This window comes from Nelumbo lutea, chromosome 1, assembly GCF_056320005.1.
Source record: "Nelumbo lutea isolate HS-2025 chromosome 1, American lotus-T2T, whole genome shotgun sequence".
Taxonomy (NCBI): Eukaryota; Viridiplantae; Streptophyta; class Magnoliopsida; order Proteales; family Nelumbonaceae; genus Nelumbo; species Nelumbo lutea.
The window spans coordinates 209,036,542-209,055,699 of NC_142684.1; the positions used below are offsets into that span (position 1 = coordinate 209,036,542).

The 19,158-nt window shown below is 36.4% G+C and overlaps 2 protein-coding genes across 4 annotated transcripts; one reads left to right on the forward strand and one right to left on the reverse strand.

Moving 5' to 3' along the window:
• Positions 1-1,242: 1,242 nt before the first annotated feature.
• Positions 1,243-4,280, forward strand: LOC148880704 (2-deoxyglucose-6-phosphatase-like). Of its 2 annotated transcripts, none has more exons than XM_088962679.1 (5): positions 1,243-1,874; positions 3,076-3,187; positions 3,270-3,424; positions 3,512-3,773; positions 3,881-4,280. In XM_088962679.1, exons 1-5 carry the CDS (start codon positions 1,711-1,713, stop codon positions 4,070-4,072), a joined length of 885 nt encoding a protein of 294 aa, XP_088818805.1. In that variant the 5' UTR covers positions 1,243-1,710; the 3' UTR covers positions 4,073-4,280. The 2 variants fall into 2 exon arrangements, with proteins under 2 accessions (XP_088818805.1, XP_088818804.1); XM_088962678.1 differs by having other exon boundaries at positions 1,559-1,874; positions 3,073-3,187.
• A 6,311-nt stretch (positions 4,281-10,591) lies between these two features.
• LOC148880705 (phragmoplastin DRP1E-like) lies at positions 10,592-18,869 on the reverse strand. Of its 2 annotated transcripts, XM_088962681.1 has the most exons (16): positions 18,694-18,869; positions 18,421-18,595; positions 18,248-18,311; positions 18,032-18,139; positions 16,557-16,658; positions 15,834-15,884; positions 15,666-15,727; positions 14,553-14,643; positions 14,387-14,451; positions 13,974-14,168; positions 13,770-13,889; positions 13,607-13,677; positions 12,646-12,871; positions 12,371-12,421; positions 11,912-12,280; positions 10,592-11,030 (listed from the first exon to the last, which is right to left on the reverse strand). In XM_088962681.1, the coding sequence occupies exons 2-16, from the start codon at positions 18,556-18,558 to the stop codon at positions 10,902-10,904; spliced, it is 1,842 nt and encodes a 613-aa protein (XP_088818807.1). In that variant the 5' UTR covers positions 18,559-18,595; positions 18,694-18,869; the 3' UTR covers positions 10,592-10,901. The 2 variants fall into 2 exon arrangements, with proteins under 2 accessions (XP_088818807.1, XP_088818806.1); XM_088962680.1 differs by having other exon boundaries at positions 18,421-18,869.
• Between the last annotated feature and the right edge of the window lie 289 nt (positions 18,870-19,158).

Sequence of the window (19,158 nt, forward strand, 5' to 3'; positions counted from 1 at the left end):
GTGGATGAAAAAGAAGAAAAATAAATATAAGACTTTACTCAATGATCCCAACAATGAAAAGGAAATAGGTAATTTATATAAATAGATATAGAATAGGGAGAATGACCGATCAGCCCAAGGTCAGAATTTGTAGCCCCAAAGTACAGTTGGGGTGGATGCCAGCTTGGAATTGATGACAATTCACGGGTGGGCATTGGTGTATAGAGTGGGGGTTTTTGACCTTTTGAATGTTTATAGCTTTGCAGTGGAAATCATAAATTTGTATTGAGCCTATTTGTACTTTGTATAAAATAATACAAAATACAAGAATTTGTACTCTTTCCAAATTGAGCCTTGGAAATTTAGAAATGTTTTAACAAGCACATAAACAGTGATATGGGAATATTGAGGGATAAAATGTTGGAATCTAAAAAGTTGAAGGGTATTTGTTGCAATTTGCAAATGGGGCAAGTGCCATTCCAAAACTATAAGGGGCTTTTACTGTTAAGTCCACCCTCACAAATCTGAGCTCCATCGTATTGTTCAGTCATAGGGTTGCAAGTCGGGCCGGGTTAGGTCGGGTTGAAGCCAACCCTAGCCCAACCCTAAATTCTAAACCCTAACCCAACCTTCAACCCAACCCTAACCTTAACTCTAACTAAATTCCTTCAACCCTAGCCCAACCCGAAGTCAATTTTGGGTTGGGTTGGGCTCAGGTTGGGCCCAACTTGTACCTTCTTCCCATCCCTTTATGGCTTACGATAGATCTTTCTTGGGCGGCAAACAACATAAAGGAGATGAAGAATAAAATTTTCAAAAAAAAATATTATTATTAAGGTTTTAGTCTTTCTGATTTTGATTTAAGTGAAGTGATTATCTTAAAACAAAATACATGATACCATGTGGTGGGGGTTATACAAATATCGTGCATCTAAACAAATCAATGTATTTTATATATTACATATAACATATAATTATATGACGTACTGTAGAGTCGGATTCGGGTTGGGCCGAATTGGCTAAGGGGTCAATCCTAACCCAACCCGAAATAAAATTTGATTCATGAATTTCAACCCTAACCCTATCCCGAACATCAACCCAACCCAAACCAACCCAATTTTAGGATTGGGTTCTAGCCAACCCGGCGCAAGTTGCATCCTTAACAGTACAACGTGAACGAGGTAATCTTTAATTTACCCTAAGATAAAGCGGTAATAAATGATTCAATAATGTTTTAACTCACCAATAGGACTTGGAAATTTCAATGAAGCTCCCATCGAACAAAACGTGTTAAAAAGAGAGAGAGAGAACAAATTAGTTTTTATTTGTTCTTGCGTTTTCTTCCTTCCTACTTTCCACCATGGACGTACATGAAGGAGAAAGAGCCAGGTAATGTTTGACGCGTGATGGCAAACAAATTACAAATGGTTGGTTTTGTTTGGTTGAGAGGTAGAAAGGTGGAGCTTTGCTGATGAATGATATGATGATATGACGACGAGTGTTTACGAGCCCAAAATTTCAGGAACGTCTACCACCATTCAATCTTTTCAAAATTTCAGTACCAAAAGAACCGAATCTCATGCAGAATATTATTTTGCAAATAGAGAGACAAGTGTCAAAGTGTGTGACTTTTTGCAGGAATCCCACTGATTTCTCTCCCTCACTTTTTACTTTTCTCAATCACTTCCCCGACAGCTTCGATATCTATTATTTTATTCCTTTTGCCTTGCTATGCACTCTCTGGATTCTCTGCAGCTTTGTCACTATCGCCTTCCTCCTGACTTCCTTTCAAGAACCCATCTCCAGGGAACAAAGATTTGTAGAGAAAATCTCCCTGGAGTCGTAACTGCGTCCCCTAGAATGACGATTTCGACAAACTCTAATATGGTAGAAAGGTATTTCCTTCCTCCCTTGTTTTGTTTTCTTTAGCTCTTAACTAGTAGTTGGATTGCAAACTCGATCTGGGTTCTTGCTATTCAATTTGATTTTCTTTTCTACCATCGATGGGAAGACGACAGTTTTACTAATGCTGACTTGGGCTAATTGTTGAAACAAGATAGATTTAGGACTCCTATATTTCTTGACAGAATTCTTTTGAGTTTTGATCATTAGGCTTATCTTTGAACATGTTTCTCTTTTCCGTTTCTCTTAATTTGTCTTAAATGCTTCTCTGTGTGCCATTCATGAAAAAAAAAAAAAAACGGAAAATGTTGGGTTTCTTCTGTAGTCTGTCTGCAAACGAAACCAAAATCCTGTACTTCCTTCTGGATGAAGTGAAAAGATTTGTGTTCTCCTAGTCCGTAGAGGAATTGTGATATTGTCTTTGGCAGCTCTTTCTTATCATTTTTTTGTCTAGTTCTTTATTAATTTTATTTTCCGGTTCAAATAGTTTATTAGTTTTTGTTAGTGGTGCTATGTTTATAAAGATTGCAACCATAAGTCGTCCAGTCATTTTGGGTATGTTATTCCAATTCAATTGTGAAAGGATTGGAACATTTGGTTACGGCAACTTTGGATTCTGAGACATTTTGTTTTCTTGATACGAGTTTTATTAGGTTCTTTTTTTAGAATTGGATTCTACTTGGATTGGTGAACGATTGAGATCCAGTTCGATCGATTCGAATTCCTCTGGATTAACCATTTGTTTTATATTGTATTTCTGTCCAATCCATTTAAAGCATTCAAAGTTTGATTTCCCATCAGGGGAAGGGATAGAGGTCCGTGCACCCCGCTTGGTCTCAACCATTTCATTTCAGGATTTTCTCGGAAAAACTCATGATAGCTACCAGCCTTACCAGCCTTAGATTGGACAAGGACTTTAGGCTGGATTGATCTTTCGGATTAACTCAGATGATGGTTTTAACAACCATTTCACGATTATATGATGTATGGCATCAGCATGGACTCTTTATCCTGCCCCATTCTGTTGCACGTTTCTATGGTTCTGATGTAGATATTTGCATCTGTCAAAGCTATCAGCTAAACTTTCAAATGTTATTGTCTGATGAATTCTAAAAAGTAGAATAGATTATTTGTGAAATATGAGGTTTTATTCTGTTATTAATCATGTGGTCTTCATTTTTGTGTAAGAAGCAGATGCTCTCTCTCCAGTCTAGCTCCTCTTGAAGCAATATTATTTGATATTGATGGAACATTATGTGATTCAGATCCTCTTCATTACTTCGCTTTTCGTGAAATGCTGCAAGAGGTATAGATTCTTTCATGAGCCATGAATGTAAATTTCATATTTTTTCCCTCCCAGTACCAATTGATACGGCAGTGTCTTACAGGTTGGTTTTAATGGTGGCGTTCCCATCACTGAAGAATTCTTCATTGAGAATATAAGTGGCAGGCATAATGAGGATATCTGTCATATTCTCTTCCCTGACTGGGACATCAAGAAGGGCCTAAAATTCATGGATGATAAGGAAGCCATGTTTCGCAAGTAACCTCATTTTTACTATACAATTACAAATTTTACTCATATCTGTTTGTAATTCTGCATCATATGCTCATGGTTCATAAATGGCAGATTGGCATCAGAACAAGTCAAGCCTGTAAATGGCTTAGGAAAACTATGCAAATGGATTAAAGATCATGGCTTGAAGCGGGCTGCAGTAACTAATGCTCCTAGACCAAATGCTGAGCTCATGATCTCAATTCTAGGCCTGTCTGATTTCTTTGAAGTTCTTGTCATAGGGAGTGAATGTGAAAAGGCAAAACCGTATCCTGATCCTTACCTGAAGGCTCTCCAAGCACTGAAAGCTTCACCCAACCACACTTTTGTGTTCGAGGTTCATCCTGCCTCCAATTAATAAACTTTCAACTCTTGTTGTCTCTTATTACTAAGGTTAACCTTTTATGTTTCTCGTGTTTTTTTTTTTTTTTCTCTCTTGTCAAGGATTCTGTCTCAGGGATAAAAGCTGGGGTGGCAGCAGGGATGCCAGTTGTGGGTATAACTACCAGAAATCCAGAAGATCTACTTAGCAAAGCAGGGGCTACTTTCCTTATTAAGGATTTTGAGGACCCAAAATTGTGGACTGCATTGGAAGAGCTGGAGAGAGAACCAATAGGAGCCACTGTTACTGCATGAAAGGGTCATACTGGCCAGTTTAAAACAATGGTGACAGATATTTTAGAAAATTTTATTAGTTTAAGTAGATAATTGAATTGGAGATTAGATCTACTTTCCTTCTACTCCAACTAATTCTAAAACATTAGTTATACAGAAAAGTTGATCAAACCTGAAAATATTACTTTTCTCTTGGATGCTGAAAATAAGAGATTTTGTGCTTTGATTATATTGATACTTGACTGAATACAATGTAAAATCTTGTGTTTGATTATAGAAATCATAGTAATATCAACAACAGTAGTTATATGACTATAATGATGCCAATGACAAAAACAAATGTGGCACATTAAACAGGGGAAAATAGAATGCAATCTGAATGTGGTGAGGTTTTTCTCCAAGACTTGCATATACCATTTTCTAAGTTTCAGATTCATGATGGCTGCCTTTTTAAAACCGACCTTATGTATCCCCATATCATTTGTAATAGACATGGGAAAATATTGTCATCCACTATAATTTGTTTGATTCTAGCCAAGATATAAGTAGCAAAAGCTTTCACATCTCAATAATTTGGCCAGTGTTTGGCATACTTCAAGAGAACCAATTTTACTGATTTTTGTGCTTGTGAGAGCCAAAAATGAGATTCAAATTTGGGTATATGAGAATTACCAAGACTTCTTTTCTTGTTTTTGTTTTCAGCTTATACCTTATCCTCTGAAATGATTGTGCATAGCTGAAGTGTCAGCTTAGAAAAAAAGAATCATTCTGAAGTTATCCATTAAACCTTCAAATACTAATGTTAGAATAGAGGTCATGCCACAGACTAACTAAATTTCCTGTGTATTGTATAAGGTATGGTAGATGGAAGATGCTCTTATAAAGACATGTTGAAAATCTAATTGGAGTCAGCTTTCTAATGATAATTTTAGTAAGAATGTTGCACTGTTAGTAGGAAACATGTTATAACAGGAAATCAGGAATAACAGAATAGTCTCAATTAGCTGTGCTTGGCCACGATGGAGTTGGTCTTATTGGCTCCATTCCTAAAGGTTAAAATCAAGATAGAAGGTAGAAAATGGGCTCTAGGAAGTACTCAAGTACCACCACGAAAACCTGAAATTTGACAACAAAATTTCTTAGGTATTAAATCGGAGAAATTGATACAAATAATTAATTTAATCAGTCTAACGAGCTGTTTGATAATGGCTAAAGTTGCTGAACTGAAAGACTTGGTTTTGTTTTTAGTAGATAAAATAATTAAATAATAAAACATTCAAGGGTATAGTAATCCACCCAACTTCAGCTTCAGCAATTAAGGAGCAAACAACCTCCTTAAAAACTTATTCACTAAAAGACAAAGCAATCAGCTTTTCAGTTCAGTCATTTCAGCTGTTATTAAACAGTCCAGATGACTAGATAGTCACTATAATCTACCAAAAATTGAGAAGATTTCCACCATTTTTTTCTCTGCAATTTTAATAAAAAAACTATATCTGTCCTTTAATGGAACAGTTTTCTTAAAATATGCACCTAGAATAGGCATCATTCTGTCCTAATTTTCAGGCTAAAAAGGCTTAAAACCCCTAGGCTTATGTAAAATACTAAGACCTCCCTTGTCGGCTGATGTCATCACACAATAACCTCCCCTCGGTTAACTATCCCTCAAAATCCATTTATATATGACCATCACATGTGCTTGGAATTTTTCTAAAAGCCCAATTTTGCCCCTTTATGGTCTCTTTTCATATCCTTGCATCCTACTATAAAAGCCAAGAGAAAACCCAATCATCTTTCTTCTAATGAAAGACAAAAGAAGAGAATGAATAAAAAGACAAGTTCTGCTCTAACATCGGCTTAGAATGTTGCTGGCTTGCTGCAGCTGGAATAGTTACCAGCAACACGTCATATCTTGTCTCTCTTTGATTTTAATATCCTATCTTCTCTCAGCCAATGTTATCAATCCTTTTTTTTTTTTTTTGATAGAAAACGCTACCAATCTATCTTTCTTCTTAAAAACCCCTCTCAAGTCTCAACACTCCACAGTATACTGTTTACAGTAAAAATGAAACTGGATCATCTTATATATGAAATCGACTTAGATCCATCTTTTTTTTTCTTTTCTAGTTGCAAACTAACTCGGGCGGTCATTGATACAACTAATGCTCCTTTTCTAGTTATTAAAAACTTAGTCAAGGTGGAGCGTGGCCATTGATGCAACCGGTTTATGTAGAGAAACTTCTGTCTTACAACCATAAGATAGAGGAGGGACTTTTTTTCTCTTCCTGAGGCCGGGTGGGGATGAAGTACACCGAAGGGTGTTTTCTTCCTCACAGTCTTTTGCAGTAATTCCTGGGTCGAACAGTCGTTCAACCGTATAGTTCGAATGGACAACTCGTTTTGATTTTAAAAATAAATAATTAAAATAAAAAATGATCAAAAATCATTATTTGGGTTGATGGATCGATGGTTTGACAGCCTGTGCCAGCGGGTCACTGACCAAGTCAATGATTTTAGGGTGAAATGGAACTGATTGCCTGACCAATTCCCTGGTCAACCAGACTGATCAAAGTCCTCTGCAAAAGTATCCTGTTCTAATAGTCTAATATTGTTCAACATGATGAAACTGAGTGTAGTCAACTAGATGTGAAGGAGAAAAAAGCTTTTGCCACAAAAAAAAGGGTGGTCTTCTGGGAAGCTATTAGAATGGTAAAGATAAGAAAGCCTGGACTTTAGTCATAAAAGCTATAAGCTATAGATGTTCAGGTCTGCATATAATTTACGTTGTGTTGGATAAAGTTTAGGACCATGTTTGGGAGCACTTATGTTAAAAATAAGTGCTTATTGAATAAATTTCAAAAAATAAGTGCTTATTGCATTTGGCACTCAGCTTTTTCAAGTTCATATTGGGCGTTTGGTGGTTTTTTTCTTCAATAAGCACTTAAATGAGCACTTGTGACTTTTTTGTCCATTTTCTTTCAAATTTTCAAAATATCCAATTTAAAGTGAATGAATGAAAGTACTTTGATAGAAGTGCTTTCATAAAATTGCTTTGATAAATGTATTTTTTAATATAGTTTTATAAAAGTGCTTTCCTAAAAGTACTTTTATAAAAGTGTTTTTGTAAAAATATTTTTACAAAACCACTTTCATAAAAGTTATTTTGTAAAAATGTTTTTTACAAAAGTGCTTTCCTAAAAGTACTTTTATAAAAGTGCTTTCATAAAAATGTTATCATAAAAGTACTTCTATAAAAATGCTTTTTGTAAATTGCTTCCATAAAAGGGTATAATTGGTATTCTAAAAATTTGTTGGGAACAATTCTAAAAGAAAAAAATTGAATAAATACTTAATGTATGAGCACTTAAAAATAGCTAGAAATTTGGGCTTAAAAAATAAGCCCTTATTTTTAAAATAAGCACTTATTTCGGGCTTATTTCCCAAACAACAATATGTGCTTAATGGTGTGGTCTCCACCTAGATAAGCACTTATTTTTAAGCACTCCCAAACATGGCCTTAAAGCCCTTTGGGATGGCTTCTACATGGAGGCAAGCTGTGTGGATTAAACCATGATAATTGAACACTTGTGTTCCAGACAAGCTACCTGGAGACTGGAGTAGCTTCAAGTTACAGTTGTGTTTCTCACATTAGGAATGCCAGTATTCTGAATTTTCACCAAACTTGTGTGAGTTCCATGCAGGGCCCAGCTTGGAATGCCAGAAGCCATGTCCCAAAAGCCCTCCCAAATGATTGAGCTGCTTTGAAGAAGTTACTAAAAGAAGCTTAAGCAGAAAGCCATGTTTTTAGCTTTCAGTCATTTTGGGCTTTACAGGGTTACCAAACATGGCCTATGGGCTGTCCTGGTGCAACCAACCTTACAAAGCCAGAAGCCACAGAATGAAACCCCTCCCGAATAGGAACCGAATTGTAATGATTTTGAGATGAACTCTCACCAAGCACTCAAAAACACTTGGGCCTTGTTCCTTTATCAACAGGTCATTTACCTTGGTAAGTGCATTTATCCATATTCTTTTTTGTTAAATTTAGTTAAATTTACCCAAGTAAATGAGGCCTCTCAATTTTCCCATGTTCTTTTGCCTCACCCACTTTCTCAAGTAAGTGGTTAATTTTTTCATCTTTTGTCATTTTTAACCTTGGGCCTAAGTCCATGTTTATTGGATTATATTGTTTAAATGGGTATTTTTTTATATATTGTATTTTGAGCATTTACTCTCCACTTGGGAAACTCAACTTTCCCATGTTGGAGAAGGGTAACACTTCCCCTGGTAAATGAAAACATCTTTAGTCGGTCAATGAGATCACAACCCCATTGACCGATCCCCCCCAATAAAATTTGGGAAACAAACGAGGCCTTCGTTCAATTTTGTTTTTCATAGCCCCAAGCTCAAAATCAAAAGCTTAGCTTATACAAAGTCTTATTGCCTCTCCACGGCTACACCCCAAACACATGTTAGCATGTAACCTCATCATTAGTTGATATAAGCTTAGCTCATTGATCAACTTTGGACATATGGTAACGGGTAGGGTACCTGTGCAACTTGCCCCATCCATTCCTAAACCTGCCTAAGCAGCCTTGACCCCAAACCTTTTAACATTTCGTCTCAATTTCCCAAACCCTTTAAACCCATCCCGACCCATCTCACCCGATTATTAAATGATCAAGTTAAACTTTTCTTCAATTTCAATATTAAGCATACAAAAAAAAGAAAGTTCTTCAAAGTTCATTATCAACCAACAACATTCAACAAGAACCAACATTACATAGAATGCTTTCATATAAAAGAACAAAACAAAATAGTATAAGTCAAAAAAAATAAATAACACTAAAGTAGTGTTTGATTGCACTTTTTAGACATTTGAATCTAAAAATATTGCTTTTCAGACGCCACCTTTTGTTTGGTATTGCATGGGTCTGAAAAGTTTTTTCATATTTGAATTTTTTAGACTTAGGCTCATCACTTAATGCGCTCAGACGCGTTTCAGACGTGACCAAAAGTCAAAAATACCCCTCCCCATTTAACCTCCCTCCCTCTCTCTCTCTCTCTCTCTGCCTTGTCTTCCTGCCACCGCCACTACAAGTTGCAGCAGCGGCGGCTCTCTCTCTCCCCTTATAAATTACAAGAATGTCACTCTCTCCAACTGAGGGAGACTTCAACTCAATAAAATTACAAAGCTAGAAGCCACATAATGAAACCCCTCCCAAATAGGAACTGAATTGTAATGATTTTGAGATGAACTCTTACCAAACACTAAAAAACGCTTGGGCCTTGTTCGTTTATCAAAAGGTCATTTACCTGGGTAAGTGCACTTATCCATGTTCTTTTTGTTAAATTTAGTTAAATTTACCCAATTAAATGAGGCCTCTCAATTTTCCCATGTTCTTTTGCCTCACCCACTTTCTCAAATAAGTAGTTAATTTTTTCATCTTTTGTCATTTTTAACCTTGGGCCCAAATCCATGTTTATTGGATTATACTATTTAAATGGGTATTTTTGATATATTGTATTTTGAACATTTACTCTCCACTTGGGAAACTCAACTTTTCCAAGTTGGAGAAGGGTAACACTTCCCCGGGTAAATGAAAACATCTTTAGTTGGTCAATGAGATCTTAATCCCATTGACCGATCCAAGGGTAACACTTCCCCGGGTAAATGAAAACATCTAGTTGGTCAATGAGATCATAATCCCATTGACCGATCCCCCCCCCCCCCCCACTAAAATTTGGGAAACAAACGAGGCTTTGGTTCAATTTTGTTCTTCACAGCCCCAAGCTCAAAATCAAAAGCTTAGCTTATACAAGTCTTATTGCCTCTCCACGGCTACACCCCAAACACATGTTAGCATGTAACCATTTTAAATTAATTAATAAAAATTTAAATTTCATAAACAAGCAACTCACCTAAAAGTATTGCTTGGATTGGAGTTGAACCTAACCAAATGCCTCAAACTTGCAAATTAACCAATTAAGAATGTCAGGCCATAGAGCTCCTTCCTGGCTTAATTTCGCTTAATATATTATAATTATATATTATTTCATACTATATATTATATTATATTATATTATATTACAACATACGACATACTTTATTTCTTATAATTATATATAACTGGATTTATAATTAGATATTAGGAACGAATATCCATGTCAAATAAAACCAGGTATCAGGTATCAAATACCCTAAAGTAGATCCTAACTCGTCCCAAACCTATAAGGCTAGGAATGTGAACGCAAACCAGAAATCTACATCATTGCACATTAACTTTCCATTGATATACACCCCCTTGAAGCTCAAATTTCTCAGTTTGGAAAGAGTACAAATGCAAATATATACAGTATAAATACATTCAAAATAATACAAAACATAAGGTTTTGCACTCTACATATTTGCATTTGTACTCCTTCCAAGGCTTAGTTTGGAACGAGTACAAATGCAAATATATACACTGCAAATACATACAAAATAATACAAAATATAAGGTTTTGCACTCTACACAACATTGAGCTAAGAACAAAAAATAAACGTAAATAAGGTAAAATTTCATATCCAACGCAGGTTGAAAACCCAAATATTCAACGTTGATACTGGCTATATACTCCAAGAATATACAAACCTACAAATGGAATGGAATAGAATACAATAGAATACAAAAGAACAGCAATAACAATGTCAAAACAAAATATTATATAAAATCGCACAAAGAAAAAAAGAATATGAACTGGTCATTCAATCCAACATAACCAGCAAGCCTTAACATTGTTTCCTCGGTAAAGAAACTGCAACATTTGTTAAACTATGATACAAGGCCTCTATAAACATCCATATATCTCATCGAGCCCAGGAAACAGAATCAATTTCGTCCCTTGCTGACTTGTACAACTCAAGCCTCTTGGCACATTGTTGTCTCCGCTCCATCAATGCTGGATCCTCATCCAACAACTGTGAAAGCTGCTTGCCCTGCAGAAGCGACGTACCAAAAATGATCACAAAATAATTACTTGTTATGCAATCTCCACCTAGGAGGAATACCCAAGCATGGGTTGGGTTTGGGTCAATCCCAATTTGATACAGAAGAATGAAAAGTTAACTGAAATTCCCAACTTATCCCCTGCACCCAAGCAGGGTAGGTTTCCCTTAAAAATGCCTTAAAAGGTCCCCAATGCAATTGGGTAAGACCAACACACTGGAAAAAAAATCCAGGCAGGTTCAGTCAAGTCAATAACTTTTTTAGATGGATAGCAGAAAATTTTATTAACAAAAAGTGTATGCCAGGCATTTGCAAGGAGGGGAGAGGTCCCCCATCCTGAACAAGTCAAAGATTGCAAACCTGAATGGATGGATTGGAGAATCAAGCTCCAAGTGGTCAAAAGAATAGTCTATTCAGAATCCTAGATGGCCCATCCAACTTTTCTTATATGGGCTCTATGGTAAAAAAGAATAGTTTCATGTTCACCCAGGATCATCCTTTAGATTGCTATGTGCATTAGAAAAGTATTCTGTCTAAGCCGCAAAACCGACATCTAAATCCGATACCATAGCTTCTCAAGGTCGTATGGATGTCTGCTGCATGATAATGACAGAAATTTAGACCATTAAGGCATTAACCATCTTAACACACCATGGTTGTCTGCCGCCACATGATAATGACATTCTGTATCGTTCCAATTTTTTCAGATGACTCCAAAGAGACTACATGTCAAGACATTCTCAGACTAAGAGAGGAAAATTGAAGAACCATGCAGATGCATTAGGCTTCCACCTCTAAAAAATCATGTAGAAAAATTGTATATAAGATGAGAAAGAGACGGAGTGCAGGAATATGAGTCATTAAATGGTACCTCTTTCTTCCCAACTTGTGCATAGAAGTAATCGAGTAAAGATCTCTTGGCCTCCCGAACCTGACAATGAACAACTGCCTTTGGAATGGTGTTCCTGAGCGTATCAGACACCATATTCACATAAGAGGACACATTTGACCCAATTCTCCTGAAGTGACCCTCTGAATACCGGTCTGCAGTTGAAGCAGCAGGGTTCCCCCCTTTCTCCACCTCTTGGGGGAGTTTCCGGAAGAAATCCACAGTTAGGTACGATGACTCCATATCCACCGATCTAAGTGTTGTCTTCTTACTCTCTTCACGAAACCTTTCAAGAGCTTCATTGGCAGCATGTGCTATTTCAGCTTGAAGTGTTGGAAAGCGCTTCAACTCCTGCTACATTCAGAAAATATTAAGCAACATTTCCCATTCATTATCACTGAGCAGCTACTAACTAACTACACAAGTCCTAAAATATCTCACTTGTGTTTCTCCTATTGACTTTCTCACAAGCTCCTTCAAGACAAAGTGGACCTGCCATACAAGTTCTCTGATTATTTCCTCATCATTGAATCTAAAAATGAAATCATGTAGGAAAATGAAATAGAATTTATATTGAAATAAGTTCCAAGGATGCTATCTTTTTCCTTTAGCTGATTACAGGCTTCAAACCATAAGAAAACCAGAAGAACAAACTAGAGGTAACAATCATAATTAGACAATGTAATTAACATATAAGACATAAAAAAAATACTTACAGCATCCACTGTTGCTTCAGCTGGACCTTTAAAATAATTTAAGGACCCCTCAATAAGGCGGCGGTAACCTTGCTCAGGAGCAATTAAATGGGGTTGGTAACCATCTGCTTCTGAAACAATTTTTCTAACATTCTGCAAAGACAAGTGTCGATCAAATGGAAGCTTCCGCAAAGCAGCAGGGAGCTGGTTGTCAAAAACTCCATATATTCGGTCACCACCAGGTCGCCTGAGATTTGTAAAAGGAAATTTGAAAAGGCATCAACATCAGCAGTATTTTATCAGAATGCATCCAATCACTATTGCAGATATTGCTTTATAGCATTCAGCAGACTATAAGAAATGACCCAAGAATTCATGTAATAATGCAGATGCAGATCAGTTTATGGATCAAGAGAATACCACCAAAGGCAGTACATTTCTGGGCCCTATACAGGCTCATTTATGAAAGAACAAGTCCAGATAGAAGGGCAAGAACATTTAGTAAGTTATGAGCAATATTACATTTGATGGGCAAATATTAATTATAGTTCCACAATGCCTCTAAATGAAGCATGTACATGTTTAGGGATGTCAATGGGTTGGGTTTTGCACAAGCTTGGGGCAGCTTGGCTCAACCCAAACCCAACCTACCCCATCTTGTGAACAGTTGTAACCCTATTCTTAGTGATATTTCCGATTTTCCAACATCACGATGTCAACAGGTGGGTTTGGTATGCGTCGGTCTTTACATGATTAAGACTGACCCAAAAATGACTCCATAGGGTCAGATCAAGACAGGTTCCACTGAACCTGACCGACTGACATCCTAAAAAGAAAGTAAAGCCAGTGAAATGTTATTTCTGATAACCAGCTGTGAAACGTTCAAACTGAAATACCAAAATGCATTACATTTCATATTTGTGAAGGCAAAAGAAATTAAGCCTATTGGAAATGAAAACAGAGACCAGGTACAAGTCTTTACCCTCCATCCAAATGCTCCTTGAATATCCGGTCAAATGCACGACAAAGTTCTAAGATAGTATACAACTGAGCCTGAAGTACATATACAGATTCTTGTTATGAACTTGTGCCAGGTTGTAGGCTATTTATGAATTCAGTTTCTTGCATAAGATAAAGTTCCTTACCCCTGCATCAACGGCAATAGGCCTACCAAGGTGATCCATCTCTCCTTCAAGTTCATCAATGGTCTTGTTTATCAAGGATGTGATACTTGGTATGCGTGCCCTAATTGCAGCCTCCAAGTGCTGAAACCATAATTACTCATCAAAACAAACCATTATTGGAAGCAATCAACATTGCAAATGCAAATAAGATCAAGAAAGTTGTACCCTTGAGAGAAGCTTTGCAAGATATTCTGAACCCATCTTACTAGCCAAGTGGGAGTAATCAGGACTAGATGCAAAGTACTCGCGCTCCTTCCGCCGGGCAACAATCATGTCCACATTTTTATTAATGTCAGCTTGTGAACGATTTACAATTCCAACCCAAGGATGTTGCAGGCGATAGGATCTTCCTTCAAGAACCTTCGAAAGAGAAAAAAAAACAAAAAAAAAAAAAGAGGATGAAACAGAAAGTAAATTCCTCAGACTCAACATGGACCAACAAAATGCAAATTTCAACTAAATGACATTTCAATGTGCATGCCAGTTCCCACCAACTAGTGAAGGGGAGCAAAGTGAAAATAACTTCTAGCTACTGCTGTCATTAATGTTAAATAAGCTTATAAAGTATGGGAACTTACATCAAGTGCATTTGTTCCCTTGTCCATTAGGTCCAGCTTTGTCAAAACCCCAAATGTCCTTTCACCTAATCAGAAAGATGAAACCAGAATGATTGATAGAAAAGAAACATAAAAAAAAAAAAAAAAAGTTTAGACAGCACCCATTTAAAATAGATAGAAGAAATACCTGTTGGATCAACTTCTCTAGCAAGTTTGATAGCATCAGATGTTGCAATATCTTGATTGGCAGGAGATATTGCTAGTATAATGCAGTTAGGCTACAAAAAAATATCTCAATAAGTAGGGAGGCACAACACAAACATTTATGGAAGAAGTAAAGATATCTAACACCCATATGGATCAAGATCTTAAATTTCACTTTCAGGATCAATTTCAGCCTCAATATTTAATGAAAATTCATATTCAATATGGTATAAAACTTAGCCACAAGGGAAGATTTCCAGTATACAACAATTATGGAATTGACTACATTATAAAGTTGCAGAAACTTCACAGAAATTCATTTTAGCAGACTTCTGAATCCATAAAGAAAGGGCTAGGCCTATTCATTTATTTTGTCATAAGATCCTGCATTTCTTCTTCCATCCTCCCAAACCAAACACAGCTCAAACAATATAAAAGAGAACAACAGAAGCACCTGTATGAGAGCCCACAATCATAGACACAAGCTCTTGTATTATCAAGGAACAATTATAATTTTATCAGCACAAATTGCTTTTGAAGGTGACAGTTGTACTAAGTCTTTTAAAGAATTAATGAAAGTTATCATTTCCCATAAAAAAAAAAAACACCCAATCCTCATACTTGGTATAAATGCCAAGATCTACATGAAAGCATTTGAAACTATGATGAGATTAAAAAGAACTTAGGAGGATCTAGTTTAAAATCCCTTTTTTAAGTATTCGGTATCTACAAATGAACTTTTGCCAGTATGTCAAAAAAGTGGCAATAGGCGAAGGTTTCCACCCAAAATATTCTTTTCTATATGCATATTTGTGTGATCTCTTACAACATTCTTAAGTGCATTAATTAGTGTAAAAGGCATAAGCAACCTACCTTACCTAACCAAAACAATTTACTTTGCTTTACATCCCACAATGACAATATAAATAGTTCAATACATACAAACACAATGGAACAATATAATCAGTGATGTTATACAAAGAATACGAGTACACAAGGATTGTTTTTTCCATTTTTCTTCAACAAAGAGGCAGAAACATAGAAGCAATACCTTCAACTAAAAAAATGCAATTTCACAAGCATATTTGATTATTACCTTCTCAACATAAGAGCGAACCATGTTTTCAATGTCTTGAACAATACTTTCAGGTTGGCCCTCTGTGAAGAGCAGACTTGTTTAATTTGTAAATTTAAAAGATGAAGCTTAATATCATGAAGAATCCGCTTGTAAAGAAAATTTAATTAAGAGAGGAAAAGAACATACCTACAGCAACCTTTGTCAATCCTGGTAAATCTATCAATGTTAAATTGACCACTGCCAAACAAGGTTAACCACAAAAATGTCAAAGAAAGCAAGTGGAACCTTACATACTAAGCAAAACATAGAAAATGAAACATGCTAGATTTGCAACCGCAAGTTGGAAATTTTTAAGGGCATCATACTAATAAACAAAGTAATAAAACTCTCTGACTGCCATGTGGACGTGAACAAACTTTAAAAAGCATTAACAAGTTCTGACAGAACAACAATGCTGAGAAAAACAGACCATTGAAAAAAAAGGTGGTGGACAAATTTATATGGAAGAACAGCCAGATGCCAATGTTCTGGTCAGTCACAAACAATGATGACTGATCTTGTGGCCTGCTCATAATCTTTGGTAATTGGGTGATGGTAAACCCAAAGATGAGATCTTTGGTTGAGGAAGAAGGAGAAAAATTTTGGGGTGCAGGAGAGGATGAAAGATGGAAAGGTAAAAAGAAGCACCCTCCTCTTGTCTTAACAGTATGTCATACAGAAATTGGTACAGCATTCACCTCCCTAAACTACTTTTGAACCTCAAAGCAATACAATTTGCAGAAAAAGAAAAGGAAAAGACTATTAGAACTACATTGTATTAGACAATAAAATGAAAAAAACAAACACAAGAAATATAATTCATAGCATCTAATCAGTAATCAAGAAAATAGTATATATATGGTATAATACCATTTGGAGAATAAATACTCAGATGAATAGGAACCGATGAAATCTGCTTATTTTTTCCTGTCATTCTATCAGTTTCATCCTGAATTTCCTTGCGAACCATAGCTGCAAAAGAAAATGGGCTGTCAAAAGTCAATTTAATACCTGCATTTTTTAGATCTTATAAGGTTTCTTAATTGCTCATCAAAGCAATGAAGTGAAACATGTGACATGAAAGCAAGGACATAAAAAGGAAACTGCAAGTACCCCTCAGAATGCATAAAATTTCAGAATTTAATGTGCTTTTCTTTATATTCTAGAATCCAATATGTCCAACATAAACACATCTTCTGTTTAGGATTCTATGCAACACATGCAATTCGCATACATCATACAGTAACAGAAACTCATGCACAGCTCTCCATTCTTGGGCTTCCTATATCTACCCATAAAGATATGCTAAAACCTCAGCTAAAGACCACACCCTTCAGTCATGCAGCTTCACCATCTCTTCCTGAACAAATAAAAGGCAATTTCTGGATTCATCTTCATTCCTACCCTCTCATAATTCTCTCTTTTCCAGCACAATTTTGCAGCCCTTGAGCTGATAAATGTTCGGGATTCACATGAAGGTTAAGTGGTTTTTAACAGATGATCAAACAATAATTCTTGTCTTCTTGACATCAACAAGGAAGATATTAAAGGAGGATGCAAGTACATCCTTGCTCAGCCAGGGAAAATCAAACTTTTCATGCTAGACCCTGTGTATGGCATTAAATTCTGAAGGAGGTTGCTACCATCCCCTCCTGAAGTCAAGTTCCATTAAATCATGTCAGTTTTAAAATTATATATAGTTATTATACAAACAAAAGCTTTAGTTCCTGAGGTTAAAAATACAGAAAAAAATGTACTCCAAAAACTTGCTTTAAAATTATTTAATATCTAAAATATGTTTATAAACCATGTGGTACAATCTTTATAGAAATTGAAGCAGATTTCAGGATTTTCAAATAGAAGCCTGAATATGATAAGCTTGATCAGATCCCCTAGATGAAAAGAAATACCGAACCCAAAAGTAGCGACTGCTTTTTTTTGGTAAATCTAGCTACTGCTTTCAAGACACTTGTAAATAGCTTAAGTATTAAAACTGCTTTGATGAACTTGCTCGGAGGCAGTTCACAGAACTTTTAACATATAGTGTGCTGCCAGTAGATAAGATGTTCATCTACTCGAATTAACTCATATTCCTTAGCAATTGCTATTTCCATCATCCCTTTTCCTACTTCTGTTCTAACAAATAATTTTAAAATTTTGAGAGCAAAATCTCCTAAACCCTATTCCTATTAAATGAATCCATTAGTAAATGTTGAATCATCAGCAAAACGTGATCGCAGCTAAAACAAAAGGCTCATAAACATACGACACAGAACGAGATAAAGATTACTATTTTAGAAAATAACACGACAATAACAAGTAAAATTACGAGCAGAATAACATACAAAAATCTGAAAATCTCCTTCTTGGCAAATGAAGAAATTCTGCATACTCCGGCTGACCCTCTTCTGTTTTGTGCAACTGCAAGACCAGAGGTCGCCTCGTTACGATTCCTGCAAACACCACAAAACCGTCAAATCAAATAACACATAAGATCAAAAACTTGAAATAGAACAAAATAAAAATATTAAGAAACGAAGTCAAAGTTTCAAAAGTCTAACCAGATCCCCTGGGAAGAAAATCACGCCCAACAATGCTCTCCAGAACCGAAGATTTCCCAGAACTCTGCCCTCAGATCAAATCATAATCAAAATGAAACTCAGAACAGACGGATAAAACCAAGATAGGGAGTGAATAGATCCAGATAGAAACAAAGATCAGCCGAGAAGAAAACCTGTCCTCCAACAACAGTGACTGAAGGAAGAGCTTCCCAAAGTGTAGGAAGCGCGTTATCACCACCATGGTCGCCGAGGACTGTACAAGCCCTCTGAATTCTGTTCACCAAGCCAATCAAGCTCTCCATGGTCGTCATCTTTAAAACCTTAGCCCTAACCTCCGATCTACAAAACCTAGAAGAATTCGAGCGGAAGATCGATAGACAATGGTAGACCAAGGAAGAGAAAGAGAGTAGAGAGAGAGAGAGAGAGGGCTTAAGACGAAAGCTAACCTTTTGCAGTTGGAAGGTTCGCTAATCGCTATTACGTATCACCCGTTTCTTTTGGTAAAATGTCGGTTGGCTATAATGCGCCACGCGAGCAGTGTTCCGACTGCCTCTCTCTCTCTCTTTAGTGTTTCCAGTTTCCAGTTTCCACAATTTCACTTAGAGGTCGAATTCGAAATTTTGAAAGATCAGAAGACAGAACTCAGAAGCTTTATTGGTTGGCGGTGTCCTTGTTTGGCGATCCACGGTGGACCCACACGATGGGATTTCTTTAACCGTTGGGTTGGTATCAAAGAAATTTCAGGTGCTGTGCTTCAACTCCTTGACAGATTATATTTTCATTCTTGACGCAGAAAATTTGCATCATTGAAATGGAATCTCCTACTTCCTACAGGCAATATCAGAAAATAAACGTGGCATTTGGCATCATTGATGGTTTTATATTCCCATCATCAAAATGGGTAAAAGACA